Source organism: Anarhichas minor, unplaced genomic scaffold (assembly GCF_050575085.1).
Source record: "Anarhichas minor isolate MPS153535 unplaced genomic scaffold, ASM5057508v1 ptg000024l, whole genome shotgun sequence".
In the NCBI taxonomy this organism is placed as follows: Eukaryota; Metazoa; Chordata; class Actinopteri; order Perciformes; family Anarhichadidae; genus Anarhichas; species Anarhichas minor.
The window spans coordinates 2693306-2715272 of record NW_027466470.1 but is presented as its reverse complement, the minus strand read 5'-3'; the positions used below and the strand labels follow the sequence as shown (position 1 = coordinate 2715272).

General features: G+C 42.6%; 2 protein-coding genes across 2 annotated transcripts; both read left to right on the top strand.

Moving 5' to 3' along the window:
• The first annotated feature begins 261 nt into the window (after positions 1 to 261).
• On the top strand, positions 262 to 18634 carry LOC142956305 (cyclin-Y-like). Its single transcript, XM_076097828.1, has 11 exons — positions 262 to 732; positions 12924 to 12998; positions 14144 to 14161; positions 14456 to 14490; positions 14709 to 14803; positions 14901 to 14936; positions 15092 to 15149; positions 15394 to 15513; positions 16021 to 16187; positions 16751 to 16913; positions 17364 to 18634. Exons 1-11 carry the CDS (start codon positions 579 to 581, stop codon positions 17478 to 17480), a joined length of 1038 nt encoding a protein of 345 aa, XP_075953943.1. The 5' UTR covers positions 262 to 578; the 3' UTR covers positions 17481 to 18634.
• A 954-nt stretch (positions 18635 to 19588) lies between these two features.
• On the top strand, positions 19589 to 21345 carry LOC142956185 (gap junction delta-4 protein-like). Its single transcript, XM_076097583.1, has 2 exons — positions 19589 to 19643; positions 20297 to 21345. Exons 1-2 carry the CDS (start codon positions 19589 to 19591, stop codon positions 21343 to 21345), a joined length of 1104 nt encoding a protein of 367 aa, XP_075953698.1.
• The last annotated feature ends 622 nt before the right edge of the window (positions 21346 to 21967 follow it).

The window sequence follows — 21967 nt, the reverse complement described above, 5'->3', positions numbered from 1 at the left end:
TAGGATAAAAACAAAACAACAAATAGGTCCATATATATATATATATATATATATCAGCCTTATCAGCAATACATCATGGTATTATCTGTGTCACCCGTCCTCTTATCTTCTCCGCTCTGTCAGGCGTAAACACCCACTTGAACCGGAACCTTTTCTCGGGATTTGCAGCCCTCCCTTGTCGGTCTATCGCCCTGACAGCCAGCCAGCCAGCCACAACACCGATCCCCCCCCCCCCCCCCCCCACACACACACACACACACATTCACACACACCCACACGCACACACTCCTGCTACATGATGCCTGGGATAGCGGCGGCAGGTCGGCCCGTTACAAACATCGGCTACAACCGGTGGAAGTGACATATTCATCCCCGCGCGTCAGCCTACTCCGTGGACACCGACCGTTACCGGGATCCATGGGCGCTGCTGTACGGATGCACCCCGTGCGCTCTGGTGATCTACGGTGACCGGCTCGCCCCGGTGAAGTTGGCAAACCCGTCGTTTCAAGTTCCTATTTCAGCGGGAAGGAATTGTTAACGCTACATCTGAGGGGTGGTCGATAAGAGGGGGAAGAAAGATGGGGAGCACGACCTCTTGCTGCGTGCCCTCCAGCCCCAAGCTCCGCAGAAATACCCACTCCCGGCTGGAGTCGTACCACCAGGAGTCGGAGCTGAGCAGGGAGGAGACGGGATGCAACCTGCAGCACATCAGCGACCGGGAGAACGTCGACGGTAACAATATAAAGAGTGTTTAGGCTGTCACCACGACATGTGAGAACAATAAGAAACAAACACAGTGATACAGTTTCATGGTAACGGTGTACAGTGCGTACAGACATAGGGGAGACTGGGGGGATAGTGAATATACAGTATATCTATATATTTTTGCACATTTTCCTTCATAACTCATAGACTACTTGAAACACACGATTCATTCTTTGATGAGAAAAAAATATATATATCATATTCACACTTTCTGTCAATATCTAGTGTTTGAACACATTTAAAACATTATTTATTGATGAGCTGCTCTTCGCTACTAGAGCAAACATACTTTTAATGTGACCTTTTTTAAATGCAATTTTACATTTCAATTGAGTGAAATATGTTTATTTTCTAAAAGAAAATTATGTCAACCCACTCAAACAATGTGTTTACATATAGGGCCATGTGGCTCGGGGGCACTGTATATTATAGTGATTGTTAGTGACGTGTATGGACTCTAAATACCATATGATTTAACTAATAACTGAATGAAATACAACTGTGGATAATGTCTTCAAGTCACCAAAACATGACATGAGGACACTTTCAGAAAACAAGTAGAAGCAAAAAAAATGAAACTTTAACTCAATATTGAATACCAGATCCACCGTTATATGTGAGTATTAAACTACATATAAGCTGTATATTGTAGCCTTGGGACACTATATACTGTGGGCAGAAAGTAGTATTTCTATAGAGCCACTACAGCCTTCAAAATAAGAGATCGTTCATTTTTAAATCTTGAATGATGACTCTTGACCTCTCGAGTGATCTCTATTACATCTTCTCATATCGCTGCTGCCTCTGTTCACACTCATCTCCCTGCGATATCCAGCGACTGGCAGAAATATGTCAGCCATCGGTGCGGCCAGGCACATGGAAGAGTCATGTGTGTGTTTTCACTCCCATGTGTCCTTGCAGGCTGATGTGCGGGCAGCGTCCCGTTCATGAGGGCAGACTCCTTTGTGCTGCTCTTTGTTTTCAGCCTGAGCATGAAAGAAAATGCAGCTATGGAGCGCAGCCCCCTCCATTCACACATGCTAATATGCATTACAATTGACCCATTCACACTGGAAAGTGTCTACTAAATGGGTTGCTTATTTTCAGCCGACAGCCGACCATTACATGTGAATGGTTTTTCTCAGAAGCTGTATACGACACATTTTATCAGCAATGGTGACTCTTTCTAAGGCCAGCATGATTTGAAATTTTGTGTCGCATAATACAGCGTCAGCAAGTCTGCCTTTATTTGAATAGTTATTGGGCATATCCCGTATTTTTCTAAGTGTATCAACATATCGACTCATATAAGAATTAGATCTTGAGGTAATAGAGTCCCAGAAGTTACCATCGCACTGGTTCCTTCGACAAAAGCCAATGGGATTTTTCCCATTTTTTAGTCTACTAAATAAACTCTGTGGTAAAAAAAATGTTAATGATATTTACATGTTTTGTTCAACAATATAATCTTCACAAATGAACACTACTTATATGATTTCTGAAGCGTAAATGCAATCACCAGAAGTAAAAAGCTAACGTTAAAGGTTAAAGGCGGCGGACATGTGTTCGTGTGATGACCTTTAATAGTCTCCATTAGCCTTTTGTTATAACCGTCAGTGTTATAAAACCCTGCTGCTCTTCTTGGCTGCATCCCACTGTCTCCCTGATGTCTTTTCAAGAACGTTGTAGGAATGGGACTGATGGGAACACTTTTGAACAGTCTTTCCATGAAGGCATTCACGGTGTTGCTCTTGACGAAAACGACTGAGGGGGAAAAAAGAAAGCTTGAGAGAGAAGTTCAAACTCGGCCTACTTTCAAACCTCCGAACAGCTGTTGAACCGCAACATAAAAGTAGGTGTGACTGCCGGGCTTGTTTTGCAGTTTGTTGGGTGTTAAAACTAAATCTGACCCAGTATCAGGAAGTGATCTCAAAACAGAAAGGCTCATGGGTCTGGGTTGTTTTTTGGACCAAAACTCTACAAATGTACTTGTAGTCGTTATTGGGAGAAAAAGAGGATCGTGCTGATCTTCAGTGCTGATTACACATCAATAAAGGGTATTATATATATATATATGTATATATATATATATATATAGTTGGTGCACTTTGCTGTAGGAAGCGTCAAGTCTTCACTGTCTACTACCAAACAGAGTGGATCCCTTTACACCGTCAGCATGGCGGGGGACCTGTGTTTTATTGATCAGTGATGTCATTTCCTCTCGTAAACTTGAGGAGTGTATGCCACTTACATGTTGTATGCCATTGTGATTGCTATTAACTGGAGTGCTTTGCGTTATGGTGGGTGCTTATGTTGTTAATATTATGGCCACGGTGTCTTTGGCAGGGCTGGTGTCATAGCATCGGGAAAGTCTTTAAATCAACGTCTTGGATCATTAACTTTAATGGCATGCATATATTGCCAGATGCTCTCCAACCAGAGCGGAAAAAGCGACACGAAGAAGACTCAAAGACGGGTGATTAACAGTCGACCGGCGCTTCTTGACGGGGCTGAAGACGACTCGTGCTGAGAGGCCATCTGTCTCGGCAGTGGTGCGGTGATTGAAACCGCAGCGTGTCTAATGTGTCGGCTCTATTATGTTAGTTCACAGACAGTACGGTAGATGGAGATTAGTGGGCTTCATTACGGATTGCACCATCAGAAAGAGTCTTCACCGCTCCCAAAGAAAAGCCCGGAGAGGCAGCTGTGAGCCTGTGTCAGAGCAGATAGCAGCAGCCACCGGGGACGCGTGGTTGCCAAGAATTAACGCCTCAATTTAGAGCGTGACGCGCTGCTTTCAAAGACATCATCTGCTGCTAATTGAATGGGTGTGAAGTAGTACAATTAGATTTTGACCCCAGTAGAATTTTGGAATGGGCCCGCTGCATTCAAGCCATATAGTGGCAGCCAATTCTGTCCACAGAGAGGTTGACCAGCGTCATGGCCAACGCAATGGCAGGAGCAGATTTTACGTGAGAGCACAAGGGAATATTTTTCAATGAATCTTTTAATTTGCTTAATGAATGAGTCCAACCTCAGATATGGTGGAGTACGAATATGGAACACCAAAGTACACCTTATCAAGAGTTTGTCTTTTTTATGTCAGAATTGAATTAGAGGATAAACTCCTTGAGATGCACCATCTCATTCTCAAGGGGTACTCAGGCACGAAACATGGAAGTTAATTAACATTTTTGAGCTTTAATAATAATAATGTTGATAAATTAAACAATTCAGCAACACAAAACAGAGCCCCCTCTATCTTATCCCAAACCCCACCAACATGACATGGAAGTGATGAACACAATGATCCTTTGGACAATTTAGAAAAAGGGAAATTGTCTAATGTCTAATTATTTCTTTGTGTGCCCATATTTTCTCTACCTTTTCTTATTCTTTTGCAGGATTGTTGTCAACTGATTGGTTAGTTTTTCTGCTCACTTCGTGTGCTTCTTGTTGTCATTTTGTGTTATTTTTGGAAGGACAGCTCTAACTGCAATATGATTTCAGTCAGTTTTAGTAAAACATCAGCATAATGTATCTGGACAGATGCTTTGCTGCCACGCCCTCACAGCAGACAGTTGTGTCTCTCTCAGTTTGGACTATTACATCACTATTGGAGTCCTAGAACGACCTCCCAGAACCCTCTGTTTTTTAAGAACAGATTATCTCCTCACTGCATAACACCATTACCATCATTTCACTGGCCTGCGGCCTTGAAGCGTTGGCAGAGCTGTAACGCTGGATAGAGTTTCAGCAGAAAGCTTAGTTTGGGAGAAATAAGGTTTTCGCTGGTTTGCATGGCTCTCATATTGTCATGAAAGGTGCAGTTATTTTGTCAGCATGTGTTTTCATTCTTTGACCTGAAGGATGAGCTTTTTTCTTTTCTTTTTTTAAATACCCAAATCTTGGTCACAAGCTCTTGCACTAAATATATGACTAATGCCGTTGCAATATGAAGACAGTGTGTTAATAACATAGACATATAGACAAAATGCTCTCTATTGAAGCTCATTCACAGGAATTCAGAAAGTCAGAAAATACAATGAGTTTATTTATAGACACACTCTGATATCCAAATGTAAACTTTGTGGCGGCCCCGCCACTAAACATCTTAAATCAAGATTGTAAACTGATAGAAGTCTTTTAGTTGAGTCACACTAAATTTAAATTGTTCATGTTTTGCTGATGTGATGCAGTGAGAGGTTTTGTTTATACCAATAACTCAAAATAACAGAATAATGGTACACGGCGTGTCCCAGAGGGTTGTTGTGGTTTTGTTGCGTTTGTTTTGTTGACTGAAACTAATGTTTGTGACGGCTTTCCTAAACCTAACTACGTGGTTGTTGCCTAAACCTAACTTTCGATTTGTAACTAAATGTCACCCCGAAAAAAAGGAAAAAAACAAAACAAAACAGGATTCTAGGTCCTGGGCACAAGAGTATAATATAATAGAGTATTTCACGAGACTGTAGTTGGATAATTGCACATTTCCACTGTGTTCTCCTATTGGTGAACACATAAAACCCAACATTTTGAATATAAATATAAAAGTTGACATATATATTACGCTGGGGTAGAGGGAACATTCTGTTTAATGGAGAGACACCAACTGACTGGCCCCCCTGGAGGTAGAAGATGGATGGAGATAAAGAGAGACGTAGCCGTCATATGATCGGCCTCTCTTTGACAAAGCCCACTGTGTTTCTCTGACTGATGACTGTTCCCTCTGTGAGGCATCATGCATCGGCTGAGGCTCTTCTCTGTAGGTGCAGTGTGTGGAGGGGTGCTCCCCAGTGTTTGGTAAACCTTGTGTTGTGATAGTTTGGATAGCTGGATTAAAAGTTGGTAAATGTCAAACTTAAATGTTATTTTTGTTTGTTACATTATTTGACCTGTAGGTGCATGTGCCGTAACTTCCCAAATGGATATCTTATGTTTGAACTTAAGCTCTTGTTTATTCCCCTCTTTATTGGGTTGACTGTACTAGTTATAGTGCGACATCTACAATCACGTAGCTTATCTTTCATCTTTGCATAATAGATCAAGAGGAACAGGGCTGTGCAGGAAACGACTTGCACTGATGTCAAATGGAGAGCAGGTGTGTATAGTATAGGTTGCTAATCAGGTGGTGCGTTAGGACAACTGGTGTGTTTGAAATGACTGGAGAGGTTAGTACTGCATTGCAATTAGTCATATCATGAATATCATGAAGAGGTGATGTGGGGAGCCGTGGAAGCTGTGGGCTGTATGGAGCAAACTAATAGAACATATTTAAAGCAACAGAGAGGATATTGACATCGATGAGGAGAGAAGAGAGGGGGATGATGCATGTTGCCATGACAGACGGAGCACATCCGAATGCTTAAAATGTACATAAACACACATGGGCAGGTCATTTTCATTCAGTGTCTCATTCATGCTGCACAGTGCCCCACCCCCGCTTTCTTGTTTTCTTCTTAATTCATTTTTCTAATCAGCTGCTTCTCATCTGCTCAGAGCCGGCACATCAAACAACATGTTTGGTCATGCGGGGTTATCCTTTTCATCCAGATCACGGCACCCCGTGTCACATGCATGGCAGAGGACACAGGTGTGGAAATAAGGGAGAAATGTACAGTCTTTTAACAAGCCGTGTGTGCCATAAAGCACTTTACAGAGCAATAAAATTGTGGGCCTCGAATTAAGTTAAAAGATCAAAACAAAAAGCTAACCACATTGCTGATTCCAGCTGTGTTTAGGTTGAAAGTTTGGTCCAGAGGGAGTAAAGTAATGCAACAGCATTTTGCTGAAGTAGCACAATGCATTTAATTATTTCCACTGTAGAAGCCACATCAAGCCCTATAACTGTTTTTACAGCAGCAGCCATGTGTTTCACCAGGGGCAGAAGACTGGCTCCGCTCACCACGTTGGCGGAGAGGAAACCGATCTATTAAAAGTCTGAGCTGGAAAAAAACACCCAAAATCAATGGTCAGAAAATAGATGCTTGTGTTCTTCCTCCTTTGTTGTTGATGGATTACTCCTTTCAGGGTCAGGATATTCACAGGAGAAGCGCCTTGTTTGATTTATTGACTATTAATGGGAATAATTTGCTCCCCAGTCCCATCCAAGACCACCTCATCTCACTAATTATCACTTCAGAAAGTCACGTTGGCTTTGAGCTGTCGAGACAGAAAACACTTAAAGACAATCAGATTTACATGTCGAAAGACTATATTACAGGAGAGTGTCAGTTCTGACTGCTTACAAACAAAAGTATGAGTCATCCGACTGGGCCCTGTGACCCTGGTCCAACCCCTTGAAGTTCAGTACACCCAGGTAGTACTCAAATGTTTAATCTCTCTCTCTCCTATTTGTACTCAACACTCCCCGCTACAAGTTCAAAAGTAATCACAAATGTTTTTCTCATCTCATCCCAAAGAAAGTTGAAAAGATATATCCAAAAAAAGCTAACCGCTGTTCGTTCCCCGCGTGAAACGAGACGTCAACGTTGATTTATTTGTCACGTAACTTGCGTACTTCAGTAACAGCACATCGGAAGTTATTTTAACCCAAATTACGATCTATTCCTAAACCTATCTAAGTAGTTTTGTTGCCTAAACTTAACTGAGTTGTTTCCTGTGAAGACGGAAGTTTAATTTGAAAAGACTTGACACGTGTTGCTGGCTTTCTCGTAGAAAAACGCCCAAAAAATGAAGAGTGACTTTTAGTAAGATATCATGTGAACCGTTGTATGAGGATACGTTGACTTAGGATACACCACCTAGAGGCGCTAAAGGAAAAAAAAGAAAGAACTATGCCTTATACGGGTCCTGTCATCAATACAGATTGGAAATGAAATTAGATTACCGTCATTATAAGTAAAAGATCTTGGTCATGTAAAAGAAGAAGTGTATGTGATCAGTGCTCTCCCTTTTCTCGCACCAGGCATACGGGGCCGTGTGTGTGCAGGTCAGTTCTATTCGTATAAGCTGGGTCCGTACCGCTCAAGGCCTGGGATCAGTGTGTGTGTGGTTGTATGTGTGTGTTGAAACAGTATAAGGGGGCTAGGATGACATCCTCCTGTTGTTTGACGGGTGACATGATAATGAAGATGGAACAAATGTGCAACACTAGCAGTAGGGCCCAACAATTCACCAGATTTCTTTTAAACTAACGTTATTAATCTCTATCTGACCTATATTGTTATTGTAATATTCAATACATAAATTGTCTGAATCCTGCAAAGCTACAACAACCAATGCCATCTAACTAGACCTCTAGCATTGTTACCTTTATCAGGATAACATATCAGCAGACAATCACCATACTCACCATAGATTTAGCACAACACACTCATGTGTAGCACATTTGAAAGGAATCCAAATGTCTCTGTAAAATGAAACCAGCATAGATTCATAAGCATCACTGAACAGTGAACATGTTCGTCGACTGCATGGGAGCGAATTAGGGTTCGTGCTCATCCACAGACTCCAACAATAACACTGGGATCACGTTCACATTGTAGATGCAACTCAGTTTCCAGAGGCAGAGCTGCTCCTGAGGCGGAAATAATCCCAGAAGGCAAAGCCTGATCATTTACAATACAAAAAATAACCATAACTAAAGTTTTAATTTGTGACTGTAATTGCTATCTTACCCAGAAAGTTAGGCTAGCTTGAAGTCAACTGGGCTAAACTAGCTAACGTAGAAGTTCAACACAAGATACAGTAGAGGAAACCAATAGCAAGCGTGGTAGAAACTGATTTTATGGCTAGAATGTTTGCTAACACACATCCAATCCGGCCAACATTTGGTTTATAGATGCTAGAAGGTCTATTTTCTTCACCGGATAGTTTACTTAGCGTCTCTGCCAATTTGGTGTCAGCCGGAAGCCTTGGCTAGTCAGAGCTTTTGTATTGAGACCTGCGGGACTAAACTAATGAGTAAACTAAACAATGGATTAGCTAAAAGAGGCAGATTCAGTAAAAAGCCTAAAGTAATATTTAAAAGTGCTACATTTTTAATTCAGAGTATTAATATATCAGAAAATAGTGATTTGCTGTGTAAAGATATTGTGGAGTAATGGCGTCCTGAGCAGATAATGAAGTCATTCTCCCCGTGTGTGTTGTAATCCGAGCGCCTCTGTGCAGTCCGGACTCGTGTGCATGTTAGTCCCATTATGTGTGCCCCACTGGCTAGCTAATCGCCGCCGCTCTGCACTGCGCTCGTACGGCGATGCGTCGTCCCGAACCCATGGCGTTGTTGCGGAAGCTTAGCGCTCAGGTTAACAATGTTAGCTCTGTCAGCACTGTTTTTGCTGTTAGCACTGTTAGCTTATAGCCGCTGGCTCATCGCGTGGAGGCAATCCCTCAATGTAGGTCACTTGAGAAATTGTCCATCTGGCCCTTTGAGGCATTGAAGTAAAAATATTGAACTTTTTAAAGTTCTGTACATTGTAAATTTCAACTTCATAATCTGAAAATCTAACAAAACCCTGAAAGACGTTTGAATGTCATAGACCTAAAGTAAATAATTGGGAAAACTGGATAAGGTTGATGCAGCCTCAAAACAAAACAGATTGTGGTAACAGATAGCAGCGCCATGTTGCTGAGACCGCCACATTTAAGGACAGAGACACTGACGCAGCAAGATGCTTGAAACAAACAGGCACAGAATACAAACTGCAAAATCGAACGCTTGTCCACCAGCAGCCCTGTGTGCTGCCGAATTAAAAAGGTTTCAAGGACATTTTAAAATAAACACAATGTTAGAAACGCTATAGTGCAATTAGTGATCGGGCCGTTAAGAGCAGGGTGCGGCTGTTGTTAATTCATTATGTAAGAGTAGTAAGGCAGACAGGTAGGCTTGCTAGCTTCTCCTGTTTCACTGTGCAGATGCCGACCGTGAGTCTACGTTAAAGTGTACTGGAGGTTCTGAATATCACATATCAACACTCGACACCAGCTGCTGTGCAGTCTGGGAATTCCACTCGGTAGGCCTGGATTTGCATATGGACAAGATATTGAGACTCTTATGGGAATTCTACATCATGATAATGGTTTAATGCTTAAAACATTTGTTGTTTTTGTGTTGTGTACGTGCTTCATACATTGAACTAGTAACATTTTCACAACCTCTACTTACAGCGTCTCCTCTTCTCCTCGTGATCAGTAGCCTGCAGTTTAGTCGAATTTTCACTGAATTTTTGTCACGTGATTGTTGGTCTCACCCGAGTCAATCATGGCTTCCTAGTTGCCCTGAATAGCGCAGAATTTTATGTTTTTTACAGTATCTGGTTAAATCAAAATGTGTATTCGGGCCGAGTTTTTAAATGAGAAATGTAGAATAAAATGTTTTTGATGAAATGCTTTGCTTTGTTTTGGTTGCGTTTTCTGACGGAAGCGGTCGTCGCACATGATGTATTCAAAGAATGTTGGACAGATGGAAATCTGACGATAATGATGTTTTTTGTACAGCTTCTGGCTAAGACAAACGGTGTAGTGTTGGCGATTGTTTAAAGAAAACATTCTTTTCAATCCCGCGGACGGGTTTTGGGGTTCAGAGGGTACCAAAACCCCTGTTGCTGCTGTTGAAAAAAAGCTGAAAGAAAACATTCAAAAGCCTAACTTTGCTACCGTCATACAGGCTTACGAAAACTCCTAACACACAGGCAGCTATTTTCTATTGTAGACTGAAGTGCAAAGCTAAGTCAGCTCTGTGTGACTGGCAGCCTTGACTCTTGTTTGACACGTGTGTGATGTATTTGACACATCGGTGTCACCTGTGAGAAATGATTCCACAGTGACGGGAACTGGCCTGTGTTCGTGTTTATCTGCACATGCAACTTCCTCGCAGTGTTTAGATAAATGTGTAACATTAGACCAGAATGCTTTATTGTTCAGTCAATTGGGAATCCTTCATGTTGAACCCCAACTGGGCCAGTGATCTCACACTGAACACCAGCTCAGCTCCTGTTTAAGCTCCAATATGAGAACGTGTTGAAATCGGCCGGATGCAGCGATACCCCCCCGATTACTGTTGCATAAAGTGCTAAACTGTCGCAAGTCTAATCCAAGCTCAGACCATTCAGCCTGGTGGGGTAAGCAGGGTTGACTGTGTTCAGGTGGCATTTGGGTTCAAATGAGTGTATACACAAAAGAGTTTGCACACCAAAATCTACCAGAATGCTCTTTTCATTCTGTTTTTCAGGGGAGTGAAATGCACAGATGTTTCAGACAGGCCTTCTGTAACACTTCACCAATCATCACCAGCAGGTTTGTCAAGTGGCTATAGGTGTCTTCAGGGTTGCCTCACCAAAAGTCACCCTCACCCTCTGTTCTGGTATTCTGTGCTATGAAGCAAAGTAGAGAAACTTGAGAAACTAGCAAGAGTACGCTAGCTTTAGAGAAAGTGATCCAACTGAAAAACCCAGCGCGGTGTTGCTAACTCTTTTCCAATGACAGTAACTAGCAGCACTAGCTCCAAAAGTCGTTACATTTAGCGGGAAAGGCGGCAACGGCGGCGGCACTGACGAGCCGTCCCTTCAGGCCTCCCTTCAAAGCCACTCCCCTGAAATTATTATTATGAACGTAAACATTTCAAAATGAACGTAAAGACCGGACATGGCTTTCGTTGGTACCATAGACTGAATATAAGAAGTGGACGTAGTCATCGTGACGTCACCCTTTTGGTTTGTGGATTGCCTTTTTGCAACCAAAAGGTGTCGCCCCCTGCTGGTCAGTGGAGAGAATGCAAGTTCTAAGACACTTCCGCATTGGCTTTACTCTTCGGAACCGGAGGTTGCTGCCCGGTTGGTACTCACAGCTGTCAAGCTAGCAGCTTGTGGAAGACTCCGGTGACGCACAATGAGCAAGAAGGCAGGTGGATAGGTAGACAGGTAGGATGGAATGATACATGTTGTTTGAAGATTACCAACCCTAGCTTTAATATTTCCATTCAGAAAACATGTTTCTGCTGTCAGTCACAAGTGTTTAATCTTTTAAAAACAACACTACTCTGGGAGTTTGAAAGACAAAACAAAAATCTTTTTGTTAATTAGATAAAAATCAAGCAGTTTTGGAAATGATATCTTAACTAAAATGAGTATGGTGAAGGTCATGAATCATGTTGCTATGCGGAGCCATGGCAAGATTCATCTGAATACAGCCTGCAGGCTGGTCTGGTGGTTAGAAAGAGAAGCCTGTTTGTTAGCATACCTCTGTTACAGCTAACAGCAGCGGTATTTATTTTATTCCCTTACAGACAGTCGTCCCACAGCAGCTGCTGTCGCTGAGACAGATGATCGGCCACGCCGCTCCCTGAACGTCTGCATTGTAATCAAATACCCTGGTTCTTAATCTGGGTCTGTTGCAGTCATATCGTGTAGGACTCAGAACATTTAGCAGTGCAGATCTGCATGCCGGGCATTTTTTAACGATGAGTGCACCAGAAGCTACCACTTTGCATGTATCTCACTTGAAGGAGAGCGCTGCTGGATTCCAATTCTCCAAATGTAAAGTTCAGGCTGGGAGTGCAAAATACTAAGGCTTAGACCACAGTGGAAAGATTGGAGTCCATTGATTTCCTGAACGCCGCAGCTGGTTTTAGTTTTTTAAAGGGTGCTGGCTGTGAAAAAGAGTAAAGGAAGCAGCGGTTTCAGTTAACCACCGTTGTCTTGCAACTGTTACCTGAAAGAAAAAGCATTTTTTGGCGTGCGTGATGAGGGCTCATATATTTTGAGTGCTCCACTCGTGCTTTATAAGATGTGCACAGACACAGACGCGTATGTGACTCGTGCCCTCAGGCCACGATGGGAACATGAATCATGCCTGGGTGTGTTTGTGAGCGCGGCGGAACACAAAATAAGCATAAAGACCTACAAAGGGAAACACATGGAACAATATAGGGGAATCTTGTCACCTTGTAAATACATTTTAAGAGCTCTTTTAATTAGCTGTGCTGTTTTATTTTATGTCATCTAGAAGAGAAGACCGAGAGTCTACAGCAGTTAGCAGCTCTGTGAGATTGTACAGCTGCGCTTTGAGCTAAATGCCAGAGTCAGCATACCAACATTCTCACAGATGCTAACATGCAGATTTTGACTATAGTAGTGTATGTGTCTCCTGATCATTGTTCCCATTTCACAAAGTGACACCAATGCTTTGTGTTTTGCCAGAGTTGAATATGGCGTACAATCCATCGGACCATCCGCAGGCCAGCACCATATTCCTCAGCAAATCCCAGAACGACGGTGAGTAGCTCCGTTTTATGGGATGTGACCGAATTTATCCGTTTTTTAAATTTGTCCTTTTAATGCAAACTAGATGTGAAGTCAGTGTCACCAAGTTTGTCTTAGTCTGACATGCATGCATCACACAGAACACACACGATAATGAAATATGATGAAGATAATGAGGCTCTGGATGAAAATAAAAAGATTCTTAGTGGAGTAATACTGAATATTTTGGATCTCTGATCCCAGAGCAGTTTCTTTTGTGGCCAGCTGATGACTACTAATTTATGCCGCTGCCCGGGGGCATCCGAATGAGAGCTTCAGCATTTTGTGGGGGAGTTCGTTCATCCTGTGACAGAGGAAATATTAACATGTTTTTTAGAGCCATGAACACCACAGCATGAGATGATCGCTTGTCTAAGAGGCCGGGGGAACAAACAGCAAGACAAGTCAAGCTTTGTGATGTTGAAGCAGTTTTCCCTGTTAAATGTAATCCTTTGTGTCATACAGATATTAGATTTGGCATTGCATCATATTTAATATTAAATCATTACATTTTCTGCACAGGCTTATGGACTTCTTCATTCAGAGATTAGGCATATATGTGCCATCTGATGAATATTCAGCCAGCTACAAAAAAACAAAGAAAGAATGAATGATGTCTGGCATGAGAGGGATACATGAATGAGCATTTTCAGATTGAAAGTTACCAATATCGTTACTTGTCATTTGCAATATTTGGTTTTGTCTTTGGGGGAAACAAGTGATCCACCCTCCGTCTTCCTTATTCCAACTGTTTACCCATCATTTCTAGTTAATCTGTTCATTACGTTTAGCTAACCATTAGCTAACTACCTGAACTGTTTATCCATTACTTTAAGCTAATTATTATTTTAATCACAAACTTGGTGTGGTGTCACTTTTGCTGTTGCATCCCACACATCCTCTTCTGAAGTGTCTTATTTCACCCATAATGCTTGACAGACTATCTAAATCAGTCTTGAATTAGTCACTCATAGGGAAGCTTTATGCAACAGGTAAAGTCTGTCTTGAAGTTGTATTTAGGAAAGAGCAGAACTATTGCTGTGTAACTGGGCCCTGCTGTCACAGACCCAGCGACTCTGCTGCACACGGAATAAGGTTTTTGGTTCCTCTTTTTTCAGAGGTGCCCTGCAGGAATGGTGAGTAGTCCTGAGTGTGACTTTGTCTCCCTCTAGCGGTGTAACAGCGCATTTGTCTTCTGTCTGTTGAAGCTCGAACCGTTCTAACTTGCTATTTAACCGTGTTGTCTCAACACTTCCAGCTTTTTTTCTATATCACGATTAACGTTGTGAGGTGTGCTAACCCGTCGCTGTGTTGTGCTTCCTGTGATAGCAGCGTGTCTTACTGGTTGCTGGGTTTTGTATTTGTCTCTTTTGCTGCTGCCAAAGCAGAATAAATTGAATTTACTGACAAACCTGTCTTTCTGTCTGTAGTGCGAGATAAACGAAAAAGCCTCTTCATCAATAATGTAAGTGCACAACTGTTACAATTCCTCTCCAGCTAAAAAAAAGAACAACATGCAACACAAGAATGTGTCCCTTAGCCTGACTCTCATTCCCCCTGTGCACGACACCCTGCTCTATGTGGGTCAGACAACAACATGTACACTCTAATAACAGTCACTGTGTGTGTGTGTGCGTGTGTGTGTGTGTGTGTGTGTGTGTGTGTGTGTGTGTGTGCTTGTAGCACGGAACGTCGAGGCGGAAATACAACTCCTGCTCCACCATCTTCTTAGACGAGAACACAGTCAGCCAGCCCAACCTCAAAAACACCATCAAATGGTAAAAAGCATGATCGGAAGATGTAATATGTATTCTCTGCAGTTCTAGTGTATTTAAAACATATTAACACATGTATTACTTTCTTTGCTATTCACAGTGTGTCACTGGCGATCTACTACCATATAAAGAACAGGTAGGGGTCCTCAGTCATCTTCAACAGACACTGATGTATTAACATGTTTCCCAGTTTAACCAATTTCACAGCTAGAAGCTTCACATTAAGTCTTATGTCAAAATTTGTATTATTTAATGAAATCCACAATTTCACTTGTTTGTGTCTCATGCCAGGGAAACAGAAGGAGGAATGCTGGTGGATATATTTGATGAGAAGCTTCATCCTCTTTCAGTAAGACCGAATTAGTTTTCATAAAACACATTTTGTGCAAATATCTGCATTATTTTGATTTTGATTCCCGTTCGATTGGCCTCCTTTTAACTTGTTAGTATTGGGTCAGATTCTTGACTGTGTCAGTGAAGTCATTGTGCTTTTAAATCTCCTCATTTATGTCTTTTTCTTAACCCTTCCTCCCTTCTTTATACCCAAATCTTTCCCTCCTCTCTTCACCTCTTCCCTCCATCTCTTCCCCCAGAAATCAGAGGTGCCGCCGGACTACGACCACCAAGATCCAGAGCAGAAGCAAATCTACCGGTTTGTCAGGACGTTGTTCAGCTCCGCTCAGCTCACTGCCGAGTGCGCCATCGTCACACTGGTGAGATTCTTTTAACCTCCTCCATCCTCCTTCATGTCCTGGATCATAACATAAAACACACATACACAAATGTACATTCTGCTTGGCTTGTGTCATGGAAAACAGAAGCAAGAAAAAGCATTTCCAAAGTTTCGACAGTGAGGTGCGACCTGCCTCAAACCCTCACACTCACACCATCACATAGTGTCTGTTCAGGCCCCGGGGGACATATCACCCTGATGTGTTGAGACAAGCCAGGGATGTGTGTAAATTGGCGACGACGAGACTGTGCATCCCAAAAAATGGCATGTCGTCTGCGTGTGTCGGTGGGTCTCAGAGGCCGGTGATGAATGCAGGATGTGATACATGGAAGAGCGGATGCATACCTCCTGACACCAACACTTGTTCGGCCTGCAGCTATTCTTCTTCATAGCTTCTTATTTTGTCTTTTTTAAATCACGGCCTACTTGCTTTACTTTCATGGCCAGCTTTCAGTGACTTTACACTTTTATCTGCGTTGTTGCGCAGATCTACCTGGAGAGGCTCCTGACCTACGCAGAGATCGACATCGGTCCGGGTAACTGGAAGAGGATCGTTCTGGGTGCCATCCTGCTGGCCTCCAAGGTCTGGGACGACCAGGCCGTCTGGAACGTCGACTACTGCCAGATCCTCAAGGACATCACTGTGGAGGACATGTGAGTTTATTTTAAGAAACGGGATTGTTTCTTTATGTGTAGGACTTTGGTTCAGATTCATATTAGGATTAGGATTAGGGCTGAGCTCAGAACCAGAACAAAAGGGGACGACGAAGATGAATCCCTCAAAATAGTTTTCTTGTAGATTTGGTCTGACATCAAAGATTTCATCACAGCAAGGACAAAAGATGTACAGACGCTGGTATTAATGTGTTAAAGCAATGTGGAGGAAGTGAAGAAACACTTGACCCTTGAGGGGTAAACAGCAGACTGCTGGAGATGGGACTGTCTTGAGTGAGAAATATTTTTGTCTTCATTTGTTTGTTATTGTTTTGGGAGGTAGTAACTTAACTTCTTTGACCTCGCGTTAAAACCTTCCAAGTTACCAGGACTGGTCATGATCGCCTGGGAATAAAAAGATGGATAAAAAAGCTGGATAAAAGGCGAGGACTTGTATTGATATTCCGTATGGAGACATGTTTGTTCCAGAAGGCCAGCGGTTCAGTCAGGTGATGTAGAACATCTTTTCACGAATGAACCTCCAGCTCACTCCTCTCCGACAGGAACGAGTTGGAGCGGCAGTTTCTGGAGCTGCTGCAGTTCAACATCAACGTGCCGTCCAGTGTCTACGCCAAGTATTACTTTGACCTGCGATCGCTGTCGGAGTCCAACAACCTCAGCTTCCCCCTGGAGCCGCTCAGCAGAGACAAGGCCCAGAAACTAGAGGTGAGGCGCTTCCAACCACTCAGTGGTTTGTTATCACTTTCCTCATTAAAATAAACAACGACTAGATGTAAAGCTGACGTGTAGAATTTGAGGATCTCTTACTTCGGCAGCCCCAGTGGTAGTATGGAAGAAGACACTGTAGTAGAAAGCAGTGCTTTCCTTACACACGATTTTAAACGTTATTTTCTAACTGATACAATGTGGTGGCAATCTAAAGCAGAGATAAAGACATAGAACATTGAGCAATCAGAATAATTGTAAAAATTCTCTGCTCAGGCAGACATTCCACTCTATCTTTACATAGCAAATAGCTGTTTTCTGCTAAATTAATGCTCTGAATTTTGAATTTAGTCCCTTTTAATGTGTTCTTTTAATCATCTCCTCAGACAGAAACTGTCAATACTGAAAGTATAATTCATAAGAAACCCTTTCCATGTCCTCTGTCTTCAGGCTATTTCCAGGTTATGTGATGACAGGTACAAGGATGCGCGCAGAGCTGCCAGGAAGCGCTCGGCCAGCACGGACAATCTGTGTGGGATTAGATGGGTCCCTGCAATCCTCTCCTAATCACCATTAATCTGCCATGTACTGAACATTGGCACCGGCTGGATGAGAAAAACCCAAAGAACACACACGAGTGGAAACGTACCAACATGGTTCTGTGCCGAGTTCAGGAATGTCAGTTTGGATACCCAGATAATACCAAGACGTGGATCTTGGCGGAACAGTGACTGAAACCTGAGATCAGCTTCTGGACCTTCACACCGTGGATTCTGGAGGCGAGAAGGTGAAACCACATCTGTAGTGAATGCCAGAGGGGCTTTCTGACTTCGCCCGATGCCTTCACAGTGCCTCAACTGTTCTGATCATGAAGGAGAGACGGTGTTTCTATATCATCCGTGGGGACAAATCTAGCTTTGGACCAACTGAGAAAGTCCTGCGAGACTCCAGAAAACCTCCTAGGACGCAGCACCGTGTCTTAATGTATCCACGCTCTGTTGAATGTTCTCGGGGTTTTATCTAATTCAAAAGATGTGACATAACTTGCCTTTGAGATGGTCCTGCAACTTAACAGCGAAGCGTATTATTTATTTTCCTTTTATCATGTGAGTTGAACAGTTGCAGCGGCCTGATTTCATAAACAGTAGTGTTGCACTGGACTTTCCACCGGTTATTTATTTCCTTTGACATGTCTTAGAATACCTGAAGTGTTAGCAAGTTTTCTCCTTTGTGAATATTTGTATTCAAGGTTTACAGTATTTCTAGTGTACCTCTCGATACTCAGGTAGTCTTCTCAATCTTAATCTTCTGATGCTCCGTCATATATACTTTGGCTTTAAACAAAGATTATTACAAAGAAAAAAAGAGGACAGACTAGATAATAGAAAAAAGTGACAACAGATACATTCCTATTTTGGGGGACGTGAATAATCAAACAATTACTACCACTTATGTTTTTCAAGCTGTAACATGTAATGAAGGCTGAACCAGCCCTCCTCAGTGCTGCCATCTAGTGGACATCTGAGCATTGAGGGTTAAACTGTACTTTCAGGTTGGAGGGGATTTAAAACATATCTAATTGTGATTATATTGAATAGTATTGCAGTTGCGATATGATTTTGCAATATTAAAAGGAATGATCATTTTGTTGTTTTCCCAGTATAACAGAGCAAGATAACTCAACATTACATCTACAGTGCATTTGGAAAATAAAAATAATCTCCAGCTCACCGGCTGCTTCTCCAGTGTCTTTATTTCCTAGCGGACCTCTTCACAGCCGATCAGTGTGATTGATGTTGATCATTTAACCACAGTACACCTGCATGCATGTGCTCACGGGGTTCAAGGGGTTTCAGCAGCTTTTTAAAACATAGCGACTAAAAACTGTGTTAGAACAGAGCTGCTGTTCGGTCCTGAGATGTTCACTGTTTGGAGTTAAAAGAATAGAAATTTAAAAACCCCAAATTATTATGTTGAACACACAATAAATTCTAATTCTAATTGCTGCTGACAAACTTTCATGTCTTCTTTCTCTCACATGTCTGAAAACTAGATCACGTAAACATAATTATTTTGCAAATGAACTTTGTATAATGTATAAAGAGTTGAAATGAATTATTTTATTTTTTGATGAAAGAAAGTGCTCTCATGGTTCTGTGATTTGCAGATTTGATAAACTCTTGACAGCGACAAGAGGAGCATTTTGTTCCACAGGGTTAGGGTTAAGCTGCCATTGAGCTTTCCATCTAATAAACTGATAACCGCTAATGGTCTTATGATGTGATGATTTCCTAAACGTGAATTTGAGAACGACTCAATGCCATTTAGCGGTCTCACTCAGGTTTATGATTTTCTATTACAAGCCGGCCTACGTACGTCAGCATCTCGTCAGGTGCCTCGACATCCCAACAATGCTTTGATGGCAGCCCGGTAAGAATAGCTCCCTCCACGGGTCCCGGCCTCCGCAGACAACAGAGAGAAGCAGTAAGAAAAGGAAGTGACTGTATTTAGTGGCGAGCTCTGAGGGTCGGCGGTGTATCGTCCTGGGACAGTGTTGAAGGGGACAGCGGCTCAGGAGCGGCTCCCTCATGGATTTGTTGTAAAGGAGCTTTTCTTGAGAGTCCTGGCTGGTTTCTCTTCTATGGGATCAGGGTCTGCGCTGAACAATGACGATGATGGGAGCAAAAGATCTACTCTTCATCACTATGAGCCACAATGTCTCCTTTATGGGTACGCTGTTTTCTTTATATTAGAATTGAGGCAGTGTTGCTATACTGATGTTTATCTTCTATATCATGATGATTACACGTCTGTTAACCCAAATAAACAGTGAATGTAAAGAGCTAACAACTTAGCTTGACTTTATATATTTACAGTGAATTACTGCCTACTAGTTGCAGTACTTTCAAAGTAAGTTACCGTAAGATTTAACGGTCATTTATTGTGAAATGACAGCTGTATACTTACCATAGTTATGCCAGTATATTGCTGTAATTTAACGGTATGCCGCTGTGGAATTACTGTATTTAAGCCTGTACCGTCATCTATTGCAAAATAATTAGTTAAATCTTGTGAAACCCTGGAAATAATTAACGGTGTAGGCGCATTAAGAATACATTAAGATTGCTAAATCTTAGGCATTTATTTTTTTAAGTAAAGTGAAATTTGTCACTCTTTTGTGTGTATTTTGTCATGATCTTGATATTTTATAATTATTGCTTTTTATGTTCATGTATTTAGGAATAATCATAACAATTTGTTTTTCATTGTGTTTAGTTTGATACATTTGATTATTTTATTCACCCTATAAATCCTATTTATTCTCTTCTATCCTCGTGTAATCTATCATTCATTGTAACTTGATCATTTCTTTTCCATTCCAGGCAAAATGTGGTGGATGTTGATGCTGGTTCTTCGTCTGCTGGTCCTCCTGCTGGCCGGCTTCACCCTCTTCAGCGACGAGCAGGAAAGGTTCATCTGCAACACCATCCAGCCGTGCTGCTCCAACGTGTGCTTTGACGTATTTGTCCCCGTGTCCGTCTTCCGTCTCTGGCTCTTCCACCTCATTCTCCTCTGTCTTCCCCACGTGCTGTTTGCAACCTACGTCGTGCACAACGTGTTGTCGCATCCCTATGTTGGAGGTTTCTACTGCGACAGGAGTCGAGGAGGGTCACCGTTCACCCTTGAGAACTCGAACTCCTCGAGAGAACTGTCCCCGCACAAAGCCCCACTTCACGACCTCCCACGTGAGCGGGGAGCGCCGCGCTTCTACTGCGTTTACTTCCTGGTTGTGATCCTACGCATCCTTCTGGAAGTGGTTTTCGGCGCGAGCCAGTTTTTTCTCTTCGGTTTGTCCGTTCCCAGGAGCTTCCACTGCTACGAGGCTCCCTGCACATCCGGCGTCGAGTGCTACATCTCCAGACCAACGGAGAAGACCTTGATGCTCAACTTCATGCTGGCCGTGGCCTCCCTGTCCGTCCTGCTGAGTTTGGTGGACCTGGTGAGCTCCGTGAAGGCGATGGTGACGTGGAGGAGGAGAAGGGAGATGTTGTTGGAGGAGATGAGTAAAGGGGAGCAAAGCAGTGTGGACACTACGACAACCACGACGGAGGACAGCAACGTCCTTTCAATCAGAAGAATCTGCCCCAGTGGAAGCTCAAAGAACGGCCTCAAACATGAACCTCTTCACACAAAGGTGAATGATGGAACCGCTAAGCTGAGGACGTCTCGGCCGCCCACTCCCATCAGCGCTCCAGTGCCAACTCACTTTGTCCTCCACAGCCACCTGCCCCCCCGTCCCAACAGAGGACCAGACCCCAGGATGCCAACACCAATGGGTGTCAAAAAGCTGGACCAGTACACTCCAGTTGGGGCGAACTCAGGCCAACGGTCTGATAGCAGTGAATCTAAAGACAAGAGGGCATGGGTGTAGTTGACTGGGTCACCATTTATTACTTTCATCGGACAGAAACTGCTGTAGAGCATCCTTTTAAAGTGCCCAAATATTTTTCATTTACTATTATTTTAAGCTTAAATTCATATTTTATCACTCTGCTCTCATCAGCCCAGCTGTTTTTTTTTTTAGAAAAGCAGCTTTCATAAATCCACTGTAAACTACAAACCCACTAAACCCACTGTACGCTGCAAGGCCAGAGCCAAACAGAAATGAGCTGAGCAACACAGTGAGCTGGCAAGCTAAATATCCGGCATTAGCAAACTAAAGAAAATAATATGTTTCTCAGGAGATGGTGGAGACCAAAACAGACCTAAAATGAGAGTTAGCATTAGACTTACATTTATCTGGCAGCTTGAAAAATGACAAATTAATGACAACGTTGCCCCATGTCTGCTTGATATGCAATGATTCGATAGGAACTAAAATGATTATAAGTGACATTACACATTTTCAGCTTGTTCCACTGCCCCCAAGTGGCCATAAAGTCAATTAGTGCTGCTTTTGAAGCAATCTATCTTTATTTATTTCTATTTGCTCGCCCGTATGACTGCATGAAATCCAGATCATGAAAAAGTAAGAAATGTGCCATGAGAGGTCA

Coding starts and splice junctions, on each gene's coding strand:
- LOC142956305 (XM_076097828.1), top strand. CDS start 579: ATGGGGAGCACGACCTCTTGCTGCGTGCCCTCCAGCCCCAAGCTCCGC. Junction 14,491..14,708: donor AAAGCCTCTTCATCAATAAT/GTAAGTGCACAA, acceptor GTGTGCTTGTAG/CACGGAACGTCGAGGCGGAA. Junction 14,937..15,091: donor TACTACCATATAAAGAACAG/GTAGGGGTCCTC, acceptor GTCTCATGCCAG/GGAAACAGAAGGAGGAATGC.
- LOC142956185 (XM_076097583.1), top strand. CDS start 19,589: ATGGGAGCAAAAGATCTACTCTTCATCACTATGAGCCACAATGTCTCC. Junction 19,644..20,296: donor CCACAATGTCTCCTTTATGG/GTACGCTGTTTT, acceptor TTTCCATTCCAG/GCAAAATGTGGTGGATGTTG.